At 52.2% G+C, this 12391-nt stretch overlaps 1 protein-coding gene across 5 annotated transcripts in view; it reads right to left on the reverse strand.

Moving 5' to 3' along the window:
• casz1 (castor zinc finger 1) overlaps window positions 1–12391 on the reverse strand; it is a 520923-nt gene that overhangs the window by 54221 nt on the left and 454311 nt on the right. For all 5 annotated transcript variants that reach the window (XM_070860582.1, XM_070860578.1, XM_070860581.1 and 2 more), the window contains 3 exons: window positions 9750–9922; window positions 6502–7337; window positions 2407–2539 (listed from right to left, as the gene is read on the reverse strand). In XM_070860582.1, the coding sequence (XP_070716683.1) occupies window positions 2407–2539; window positions 6502–7337; window positions 9750–9922 (1142 nt within the window). The remainder of the gene's footprint in view (window positions 1–2406; window positions 2540–6501; window positions 7338–9749; window positions 9923–12391) is intronic.

Genomic DNA, 12391 nt, shown 5'->3' on the forward strand with positions numbered 1-12391 from the left:
GTCCTTACCTGGTCTGGCCAATGTGTGACTCCAGATCCACAGCAATGTGGTTGACTCTTAACTGCCCTCTAAAATGGCCCAGCGAGACACTCAGTTGTATTCCAGAAGGCAGCTCACCTCCACCTTCTCTGGAAATTGTGGATGGGCAATAAATGCAGGTTGCAGAGATAGGGAGGGGCAGGACCACAGAGGGATCAAGTAGATTACGATTGTGGGGATCAAGATTGGCTCAATACCAACTGAAGGGGGAGGGGGCCTTAAATCTATTTTATTGAGGCCTTGCTTTTATTTTTATAATGTCTCGATTTGAAAAGATATTGCGAGGCTCGTTGATGATGCTGGAAGCCCCCGGGGCAGGTATGTTGGGTGATGCTCAGGGGCAGCTAGTGGTACACTGGGTGCAGCCTGATCGGAGTGTTGCATCAGCGCACCACACTCCAGGGCTTCGGGTAATTTGCAGGCCATCTGGAGGCAGTCTGACTTCTGATTGTGTCCGACATCGCTGTGTTATAACCCGCAGAGCCGGACTCCGACCACCAGGGGGAGCTGCGCCTGGCCCACCTGCCGCTCACTTCCACCTCTCTTATTGAATTGTGTAAGATTCTGAGGGGGCTCGACAAGGTAGATGTAGAGAGAATGTTTCCCCTAGTGGGAGAATCTAGAATTAGGGGACATAGTCTCAGAATAAGGGTTGCCCATTTAAAATGGAGATGAGGAGGAATTTCATCTCACAGAGAGTCGTGAATCTTTGGAATTCTCTGCCCCAGAGAGCTGTGAAGGCTGGGTCATTGAATATATTCAAGGTGGAGATAGACAGATTTTTGAGCAATAAGGGAGTCAAGGGTTATGGGGAGAGAGAGCAGGGAAGTGGAGTTGAGGCCAAAATCAGATCAGCCATGATCTTACTGAATGGCAAAGCAGGTTTGAGGGGCCAGATGGCCGACTCCTGCTTCTATTTCATATGTTATGTTCTTATGTTAGGAGAAATTAGGGCAGGTGATGAAAAGCTTGGTCAAAGAGGTAGGTTTTAAGGGCCGTCTTAAAGGAGGAGAGAGAGAGGTGGAGAGGCGGAGAGGTTTAGGGAGGGAGTTCCAGAGCTTAGGGCCCAGGCAGCTGAAGGCACGGCCACCAATGGTTGAGCGATTATAGTCAAGGATTAGAGGAGCGCAGATATCTCGGGGGGGGCTTGTGGGGCTGGAGGAGATTGCAGAGATAGGGAGGGGCGAGGCCACGGAGGGATTTGAAGATAAGGATGAGAAATTTAAAAATCGAGGCATTGCTTAACCAGAAGCCAGTGTAGGTCAGTGAGCACAGAGGTGATGGGTGAGCGGACTTGGTGCGAGTTAGGACACGGGCAGCTGGGTTTTGGATGACCTCAAGTTTACATAGGGTAGAATGTGGGAGGCCAGCCAGGAGTGTGTTGGAATAGTCAAGTCGAGAGGCATCATGGATGTTAGAGAGAGTACTGATGATTTCAAGGGAGGGATGATCTGCATTTCAACAGGTTGGAAAAGGCTCATACTTTAATTAAAAAATGATAGGAAAATTCTGTGGAAGTTGGGGTGAATGGGGGGGGATGGGGATGAGGGTGGGGATAACTGTCTTGGATCGGGGGAGCTTGCGGTTGAATCTGCTTCTTGCCTGGGTGTGAACATGACATCACAGCTTGGGTTCTTCAGCTGTGGGCATGTCAGGGCCCAACATAGTTTGTGCACTTAGCTGACATTTGCTTTGCAAAATTCTTACAGGCCTTGACAGGGTAGATGCAGGGAGGATGTTTCCCCTGGCTGGGGAGTCTAGAACCAGGGGTCACAGTCTCAGGATAAGGGGTCGGCCATTTAGGACTGAGTTGAGGAGAAATTTCTTCACTCAAAGGGTGATGAATCTTTGGAATTCTCTGCCCAGAGGCCTATATTCTCTAGAGTTTAGAAGAATGAGAGATGATCGCATTGAAACATGCACAATTGTTACAGGGCTTGACAGGGTAGATGCAGGGAGGATGTTTCCTCTGGCTGGGGAGTCTAGAACCAGGGGTCACAGTCTCAGGATAAGAGATCGGCCATTTAGGACGGAGATGAGGAGAAACTTCTTCACTCAAAGGGTGGTGAACCTTTGGAATTCTCTGCCCAGAGGGCTGTGGAGGCTTAGTCGTTGAGTATATGCAAGTCAGAGATTGATAGATTTTTGGATATTAAGGGAATCAAGGGATATGGGGATAGTGCAGGGAAGGTGGAGTTGAGGTAGAAGATCAGCCATGATCTCATTGAATGGTGGAGCAGGATCGAGGGGCCGTATGGCCGACTCCTGCTCCTGATGTTGTTATGTGCCCACTCTGCCTCAGGTTGAAAACCACTCACTGATTTGAAGTTTGGCCCTGCACACCACAGCCCCCGACCGGCGACCTACCCGTGATCCTTCAAGCTGAGATCAAGACTCTGGTCCTGCATCGAGTCTTGGGATGGTGGCTTGACGGTGTCAGTCGGCTCCTGCTTCAGCTGGACCAGGCTGAACTGGTTTGACGGCGCTTGCTCTCCGCTCCCTGCAACAAAAAAAGAGTCCTGCCTAACAACAAGCCACTGTTGGTCAGCATTTTCCTCCCCGTGACGAGATCGGTTCTGACTTTCTGTGCTCCGCAAGTGGAACAAGTGGAGTGATAATTATTGCCAAAGGATGTCAAGCCACCGGGACTTGGTTTGAGGGGGAGGAAAGAGGACGAGGCGAAAGGGGCTTCATTTTTCTTTCCCTGCCGCGGTTGTCATAACTAATTTGCGGCCCTGCCTCTTAACCATTCATTAAACATCATGTTAATGCTGAGGAAGTCTGGCAGATTCAGAGTGGTAGACAACCTTTGCCTCCGTTCAGGAGGCCCACGTTTCCATGGAGACGCCGCAGCTCCACACAGAGCATGCCCGACAGGAACATCTGCCGTCGAGGCCAGATCAAACCTGACAGCCAATCAGATCAGTTCAAACAGTGTGACCCCCCCCAATCAAATTTATAAGAAAGGTATTTAGATACGCCGTGTGCGAGAAGAATAAATCTGCTGACGGAACTGCCAACACTCAGCTTTTTTCCTGAAATACCCAAGTGACTGAAATATTAATTTGCCCTCAGGCAGAAAAAAAGATTTTTTTTTAAAAACTGTGCTATTTCTCAAGATGGCTGGCTAAGTGAAAAGAGAAAGCGGTGTGTTCAGTGACCTTTTCCCCCCCACGTTAATGTAGTTTTACTTTTGGGCAAAAGTTGTAAAACAAAAACACAATAAAAATACGCCCCCCCCCCCCACCCCCTTCCCACAAGGAAGTTTGACATTTTCTGACTGATGGTTCTGTCGTTCTCTAAGGCCCACGGAATCACACCATGGGATTTGTCGTACGCTAAATGCTGAGTGCTTTCGATTGGTCTTCCTCCTGCCACTCTGTTAACCACACCTCCGCTCAGATAGCACGGAGGAGGAATTTTCAGAGAGGTGTTGGGGTTGCGTTAACACTCAGCGCTATCTCCCTTTTTACCGGTTTATCTGGTTACACCAACACCATCCGCCCAATAAAATCATTTCCTTCCTTCATTTACTAAACTAACGAGCCCAGAAACCGGGAACTAATTGCAAATGGGAGACTATGAACAAGACACAGAGATAAAAGAAATATAACGACTCTGTGTGCCACTGCAGTGTATGTATGATCTTGTTGTTACGTGAAGCAGTGCACTTTAGCGGGAGTGGGGGGGGGGGGCGGAGGTTGCTGGGTTGTGTGGGGGGAGGGTTGATACCCTGCAAGGATACACCATGGCCAACCTGCAATACACCCTGCGCCGTTACCATGGCTACGGTGTTTGTGCCCCTGTACCACCATAACTCAGGCCGCTCAGTAAAGCTGAAACCGCTGGTGGGGCCAACTTTAACCCAACCAACCCGGGTGCAGCACCGAGTTTTTTACACCCCACCAGATTTTACGCTGCAATGAATTCAAGAGAGAACGATATTGGGCGTAGTGTAAAAACAGGGCGCCCCCCCCCTCCCTGCTTCCCACCCCCGGGTTTCTCGTATTAGGTTAAAATCACCCCACAATCCATCATTTTACAGCGGTTTCAAAATGCTTCTATTTGAGGAATGCACGTTGAAAACGGCCTCCGTGGGAAAAATAAACCCCTGGGGCAGAAATTGCCCTCCGACGCAATCCCTTTGTTTTCTTTGTAGATTTACTGCCCCAATCATTGGGGCGGGGCGGCGTGTCGAGGGATTTTGGGTTCTTTTAGATTTTTTTTGCGGCGGGGTGGTGAAGTTTGGCTACGGCCGGGGGGTGTGGGGGGGGGGGGGAAGTGGGTCGGGGGGGGAAGTGAGGCTGGGGGGGGGGAGTGGGGTGGGGTGAAGGGAGGCGGGGGGGGGGGAGTGGGGTGGGGTGAAGGGAGGCGGGGGGGGGGAGTGGGGTGGGGGGAAGGGAGGCGGGGGGGGAGTGGGGTGGGGTGAAGGGAGGCGGGGGGGGAAGTGAGGCGGGGGGGGGAGTGGGGTGGGGTGAAGGGAGGCGGGGGGGGAGTGGGGTGGGGGGAAGGGAGGCGGGGGGGTGGGGGAAGGAAGCAGGGGGTGGGGGTGGGGGAGGGGAAAGGGGAGCGGTTGGCGGGCGGATCCATGAGTGCTGCGGTGACCATATCAGCACAACGCTTCTGATGTCAGCGCGACGCGAGTGGCTGATCCCCTCTCGCGGGGCGGTACGGGTTCGGCACCGGTCGGTGAGGGGTCGGCAGGGCGGGAACACGTGCAGGGCGGTAGTGTCACAAAAATAAAGGGGGAGCGATTTCACAAACGTCGGCGCACACCTGCCTCTGGGTGCTCATGGCTCTTAAAAAAAGGGGCAATTTCGGCCCCCTCAGCGCGACGGTTACTTTCGCTCCAGAGCAAATTGTCGGTCATTAACCCGAGTGCTCTGTGATGTGGTTATCCAGATCCAATAAATAGCAGCATTGAGCCTCAACCACAGCCGCCCTTCACTGCCGCCTCTGACTGACGCAGTGCACTTACTGAATTGTCAAACCATTGCGGATCGGAGAGACCGCAGGAATTCGTTTCAGATTCCCAGCTTCTGCGGCGTTATGATTATAAAAGTGTCCTTAAAAATCTCTGTGGGGGATTTTTCTTTAAAAAAAAAAATATACCAAAGACCTAGAAAGTTCTGCAGCCCTCCATTCACACCGCTATGTATTCCACCCTCAGGGGGCTGAACTGTTAATTAAGTTTTGAAGTGTTATCACATTACAATAACATCCAGACTCGCTCTACAAACAGTAACCCTGCTCACAAAAAAACTCCTTAGAATTGGAGTCAAAATCTGAAGACAGAGAAACTCAAATTAACTTGACCAAATATTTGAACTTTAACAGCGAAGGAGTCAAAACCAGGAAATAACCTTCCCTTTTCGTGAACATAATACGGGCTTTGCCGCAAAAAGGAATTAAAAGGACATTGAAGCTCCCTTCAACGATACGCAGACAGGTAATACCCTCAGCATTACTGGAGGGAGGGCTGAGGTTCAGTGATTCAAAATGGTTTTAAAGAATTTTTTTTGGAGACTCAAGTCTCCATCTTAGAATAAGGGGCCACCCATTTAAAACTGAGATGAGGAGAAATGTCTTTTCTCAGAGGGTTGTAAATCTGTGGAATTCGCTGCCTCAGAGTGTTGTGGAAGCTGGGACAATGAATAAATTTAAGACAAAAATAGACAGTTTCTTAAACGATAAGGGATAAGGGGTTATGGGGAGCGGGCAGGGAAGTGGAGCTCAGTCCATGATTGGATCAGCCAGGATTGTGTTAAATGGCGGAGCAGGCTCGAGGGGCCGTATGGCCTACTCCTGCTCCTATTTCTTATGTTCTAATGTAAGTTCAAATTCCGCCCCCAGAAAACAATTCAGGGTTTCTTCCATTGCTCTTTCTCTTAAGCATTAAGCCCAAATGAACGTCATTTCTAAAGAGGGTCCGGAGGAGATTTACGAGGATGTTGCCTGGTCTGGGCTAGAGGATAGATTGGATAGGCTAGGTTTGTTTGTTTTTTTTGAACAGAGGGGGCTGAGGGGAGACCTGATTGAGGGGTATAAAATTATGAGGGGCCTGGATAGAAAGGACCTGTTTCCCTTAGCACAGCGGTCAACAACCAGGGGACATAGATTTAAAGTAATTGGAAGGAGGTTTAGGAGATTTGAGGGGAAATTTATTTACCCAGAGGGTGGTGGGGGTCTGGAACTCACTGCCTGAAAGGGTGGGAGAGGCAGAACATCTACCACATTTAAAAAGTACTTGAAAGAGCCGTAACTACAGGGGTACAGACCCAGAGCTGGAAAATGGGATTATGCTGGATAGCTCTTTGTCAGCCGGCACGGACACGATGGGCCGAATGGCCTCCTTCTGTGCTGTAAATTTCTATGACTCAATAAGAGGGGGGAATGGTCGGTCTCTCGGCTCTGTTGCCCCTTATTATGACCCGTACTAAATGCCGTGCGAGGGGGGCTTACCTAAATCTGTGGGGCTGGAGGTCTTGAGGGCTGCGGCGGCGAGGCGCGCCATCATGGGCGAGATGAGCCCCTTGCTCGCGGTGATCTTCTCCATGATGGAGGTGGCGGCGGGGGACAGGGCCGCCGGGCTGCCGCACCCCGAGACCCCCTGCGACGGGGCCTCCGTGGACATGGCGGAGACGCTGGAGGAGATGGCGGATATCAGGCTGGCGGCTGTCACCGGCAGGGCCATGGAGACCCGGTTGGGGATGATGGGGAAGAAGGGCACCCCCGTGCCGGAGAGCCCGGCACTGGAGAGCGCCAACGCCACCGGGATGGATCCTTGCGAGAGCAGCGTCGGTATCTTGGTCACCGGGAGGGAACCGCCCGTCGGTTTGACGGCCTGGGCGGCAGAGGTCTCGGCGGCGGGGGCCGGGGCGGGCAGCGGCAGTGAAGACTGCTGGCTGGTGGGAGAGGCGCTGAGGCTCGAGTTCTTGCTGCTTATCGCCGAGTAGTCGATGAGGTCGTCGTTGCTGGAGTCGTCCTGGTCGTTGTCCTTGCGGCCCAGCAGCTGGGAGGCCAGACCCAGGCCCCCTGCATTGCGGATGTGTCGGCGCTCGTGCTTGCGTTTGTGCGAGGTCATCTGGCTGGTGGAGGTGAAGGTGAAGCCACAGCCCAGGCGGATGCAGTGGAAGTGGTTGGTGGCCTTGCTGTAGACACAGCCCTCGTACTTGCACTCCTCGTACTTGTAGAACTTCTTGAAACCATCCTTGGCATACGCGTCGTCCTTGATGTGGTAGCTCTTGTGCTTCTCAATGTCGCATTTGTTCTTGAAGGTGAATGTGCAACCGGGCCGCCTGGGGGAAAAGGAAGAGATCACTGAGCGAGTGCTGATGTTTCCCACGACCCTTGCCCCGCCACCCCCCCCCCCAACTTAATTTGCTCGTCAACCGAACGCAGCTAAAAGGTCAGGTGCGTCATGGGAAATCCGCCACCCACCCAATTCAATTCAGTCCGGGGAAGCAGCAGAGAACCAAATAACCCATTCTACCATCCGGCCTCAAAGCCTCCCTGATAAAGTGCAACATCCCCACCGACACCTGGGAGTCCCTGGCTCAAAGACCGCCCTAAGTGGAGGAAGAGCATCCGGGAGGGCGCTGAGCACCTCGAGTCTCTCGTCGCCGAGAGCATGCAGAAAACAAGCGCAGGCAGCGGAAGGAGCGTGCAGCAAACCAGACTCCCTACCCACCCTTTCCTTCAACCACTGTTTGTCCCACCTGTGACAGAGACTGTAATTCCTGTATTGGACTGTTCAGTCACCTGAGAACTCACTTTTAGAGTGGAAGCAAGTCTTCCTCGATTTTGAGGGACTGCCTATGATGATGATGCTCCATGGTTTTTGGCCAAGCATTTATTACCCTTCCTCCAAAATTTTGCATTAAACAGCAACTTGCATTTAAATAGCGCCTTTAACGTAGTTGTTTTGGTGTGACCGGGAAAAGCTTATAACGGGATATCTAGTTTGGCTCTCCGTTCTACGGCCTCCGGAAAGGCGGAGTGGAGAAATGAGGTGCCTCCCGCCATAGATCTCAGTGGGCCGGTCGATGTGAGGTGTTCCAGGGTCTGGGACCCACAGATCTCAGTGGGCCGGTCGATGTGAGGTGTTCCAGGGTCTGGGACCTACAGATCTCAGTGGGCCGGTCGATGTGAGGTGTTCCAGGGTCTGGGACCCACAGATCTCAGTGGGCCGGTCAATGTGAGGGGTTCCAGGGTCTGGGACCCACAGATCTCAGTGAGTGGGTCGATGTGAGGTGTTCCAGGGTCTGGGACCCACAGATCTCAGTGGGCCGGTCGATGTAAGGTGTCCCAGGGTCTGGGACCCACAGATCTCAGTGGGCCAGGCGATGTGAGGTGTTCCAGGGTCTGGGACCCACAGATCTCAGTGGGCCAGGCGATGTGAGGTGTTCCAGGGTCTGAGACCCACAGATCTCAGTGGGCCTGTCAATGTGAGGGGTTCCAGGGTCTGGGACCCACAGGTCTCAGTGGGCCGGTCGATGTGAGGGGTTCCAGGGTCTGGGACCCACAGATCTCAGTGGGCCGGTCGATGTGAGGGGTTCCAGGGTCTGGGATCCACAGATCTCAGTGGGCCGGGCGATGTAAGGTGTTCCAGGGTCTGGGACCCACAGATCTCAGTGGGCCGGTCGATGTGAGGTATTCCAGAGTCTGGGACCCACAGATCTCAGTGGGCCGGTCGATGTGAGGGGTTCCAGGGTCTGGGACCCACAGATCTCAGTGGGCCGGTCGATGTGAGGGGTTCCAGGGTCTGGGACCCACAGATCTCAGTGGGCCGGTCGATGTGAGGTGTTCCAGGGTCTGGGACCCACAGATCTCAGTGGGCCGGTCGATGTGAAGTGTTCCAGGGTCTGGGACCCACAGATCTCAGTGGGCCGGTCGATGTGAGGTGTTCCAGGGTCTGGGACCCACAGATCTCAGTGGGCCGGTCGATGTGAGGTGTTCCAGGGTCTGGGACTCAGGGCCACAGTCACACTTCGGGTCGTCCCTCACCTTCCCCGTGTGGGGCAGGTGGGCGCAGCGTCCGTGCCCCGTGTGGATTGGGCCGAACGCCACCCGCTGTCCTCGAGGGAGGTCGGAGCCAGGGACCTCCGCTACTGGCTCCTTTCAGGACCAACATCCAAGATAATTGGCCCAGCACTCCGCATCTAACGTAGTCGTAACTTAACGGCCCGAGGTGCTTTCTTACAGAGCTTGGCACAGCTTCTTCGGCAGCACCTCCCAAACCCGCGACCTCTACCACCTAGAAGGACAAGGGCAGCAGGCGCATGAGAACACCACCACCTCCACGTTCCCCTCCAAGTCACACACCACCCTGACTTGGAAATATATCGGCCATTCCTTCATCATCGCTGGGTCAAAATCCTGGAACTCTCTCCCCAACAGCACCCTGGGAGCACCTTCACCACACCGACTGCAGCGGCTCACCACCACCTTCTCAAGGGGCAATTAGGGATGGGCAATAAATGCTGGCCTTACCAGCGACGCCCACATCCCGTGCCCGACTAGTCAATGCATGTGCTTATACCCGATGCTGCCCTAATCGAGAAGCTTGCCGAGGGTGAAAAAGTGTTCCCCAGTTATCACTTTTATCTACAGGACCAGGGTCTTGTGCACGGACTGAGCACACACAGATAAAGACGTTTGGTTTGGTTTTACACGCAGAGAGGCAGCGTATCTCGGTGCGAAGCAGTTACCTGCAGTGGAAGTGCGTGGTCTTCTGTCCGTAGAATTGACACCCGAGGGTCCCACAATCCTCGGTTGCACGGAAACGCTGAAAGCCGTCATTGATTAGCTGCGCGTTCTTCTTGTGGAAGTTTTCATGAGTCATCACGTCGGAAGTGCTGGTGTAAACCTTAGTGCAACCCACCTGGAAAGGGGGAGACAAGCGGAAGAGCCTATTGAGAGAGTTTCAAGGATGATCCTAAAGGAGTAAAAGGAGGTGGAGAGGCAGAGAGGTTCAGGGAGGGAATTCCAGACAATGGGACTCGGGCAGCTAAATGCACGGCTGCCAATGGTGGGGTGGAGTTGGCGGGGAGGGTTGGGGGGGGGGAGGGGTTGTGCGCAAGAAGCCAATGGAATGGATAGTTTGCGGGGGGGGGGGCGGGAGTTATGAAGGGGAGAAACTTAAACACAAGGGTGAGAATTTTCAATGTGAGGCATGGGTCAGTGGGGACGAGGGGGGGGTGGTGATGTGCGAGTGGGACTTGGAATGGGTTAGGCTACTCGGCAAGAGTTTTGATTGAGCTGCAATTTGCAGAGAATGCAGAGGTTCGTCTGTCCAGGACAGAACTGGAGTAGTCAAGACTGGGGGTGACAAGAGAGACGAATGAGGGTTTCAGCGGCAGAAGGGCCGAAGTGGGTGATGGCTCGGAGGTGGGAGCAGGCGGTCTTTGCGAAAGGGAGTGTCTAAGTTTGGAAGCACAGCTCAGGGTCAAACAGGATGCTGAGCCTCTGGTTCAGTCTGAGACAGTGTTCAGAGAGGGGAACCAGAGGTCCATGGTGAGGGGTCGGAGCAGGGCGGGGCGGGGGTTGGCCAAGTGACTTTGGTCTTCCAAATGTTGAGCTGGGGGATGTTGCAGCTCTATATCCAAGGCTTTATTACCAGACAAGATGGCGGTGGAGAGGTGTAGTGGGGAGGGAGGGAGATTTAGGTATTGTCAGCGGACATGTGGACGATGACCGTAATCACGTGGCTTTGGGTGATGTCACCACAGGGGGAGTCAGGTCAATGAGGAAGAGGAGGGTTGGGGCCAAGTATTTTCCTGACATATCTCACCTGAACTTTTCACTACTAGTGTAACATTTTACCATCTAAATGTTCCCGTGCCAAAGGCATTAAGGATAAGTGAGAAGTTCAGTCCTGCCTTTGCCCCTTTAAGGTTTGAGCTGGATTTTCCTTGAAGAAGGAGCTTCACCTTCATGCGTAGAGCTGAGCATTTGATGAAAATAACCCAAAGTAGTGTTATTTTAGGGAAAATAGTTACCTTCAGTTTCTAAAAAAAAAAGATGAAAGACTCATCAAAGGATTTAATTTTTAAAGGCACAAGTCAAATTGGCATCATTGTGAGCTCACGGAGAGAACCTTCACTTCTCAGTTCCTTAAGTGAGGCTGTCACAGTTGACGCTTCTGCTTAATTTTCAAACTTTTATATTTGGAATTGCACTGGTCTGACAGGATGGTAGAGGCCCAAGAATAGCATTGAGATCTGACTGCTGTCTCCTTGCCTCACAACTACTGCTGCTCACTGTTGCCCCCCGACAATTATTTCTAAGTTGCATCTATGCTAAGAATGTAAGAAATAGGAGCAAGAGTCGGCCACTTGGCCCCTTGGGCCCTGCTCCGCCATTCAATGAAGATCATGGCTGATCTTCCATCTCAACTCCACTTTCCCGCCCGATCCCCATATCGCTTGATTCCCCATTGAGTCCAAAAATCTAGCCATCTCATCCTTGAATATACTCAACGACTCCGCATCCACAGATCTCTGTGTAGAGAATTCCAGAGATTCACCACCCTCTTGAGTGAAGAAATTTCTCCTCATCTCAGTTCTAAATGACCGACCCCTTATTCTGAGACTGTGACCCCTGGTTCTAGACATTTTATGTCCCTTTTTTCATTGAATCTTGTACAAATGTAAATATTGTAGCAAAGGATAAACAGACTACAATGTAGACAAGGTGGAGGTGGGGGCACCAAAGGGCACCTTTCATTCAATCCGAAACATGGGCTGGGGCAGTGGAAAAACAGCTTGGTTTATACAATTTTTATTTTAGTTTTTAAAGCAACATTCAGAAGCTCCTCCATCACATAGAAAATAGGTGCAGGAGCAGGCCATTTGGCCCTTCAAGCCTGTGCCACTATTCAATGAGATCATGGCTGATCATTCCCTCAGTACCCCTTTCCTGCTTTCTCTCCATACCCCTTGATCGTTTTAGCCGTAAGGGCCATATCTAACTCCCTCTTGAATATATCCAATGAACTGGCATCAACAACTCTCTGCGGCAGGGAATTCCACAAGTTAACAACACTCTCAGCGAAGAAATTTCTCCTCATCTCAGTCCTAAATGGCCGACTCCTTATCCTAAGACTATGTCCCCTGGTTCTGGACTTCCCCAACATCGGGAATATTCTTCCCGCATCTAACCTGTCCAGTCCCGTCAGAATCTTATACGTTTCTATGAGATCCCCTCTCATCCTTCTAAACTCCAGTGAATAAACTCCCAGTTGATCCAGTCTCTCCTCATATGTCAGTCCAGCAATCCCTGTAATCAGTCTAGTGAACCTTCGCTGCACTCCCTCAATAGCAAGAACGTCCTTCCTCAGATTAGGAGACCA

The sequence above is a fragment of the Pristiophorus japonicus genome, chromosome 18 (genome assembly GCF_044704955.1).
Source record: "Pristiophorus japonicus isolate sPriJap1 chromosome 18, sPriJap1.hap1, whole genome shotgun sequence".
NCBI lineage: Eukaryota > Metazoa > Chordata > Chondrichthyes > Pristiophoridae > Pristiophorus > Pristiophorus japonicus.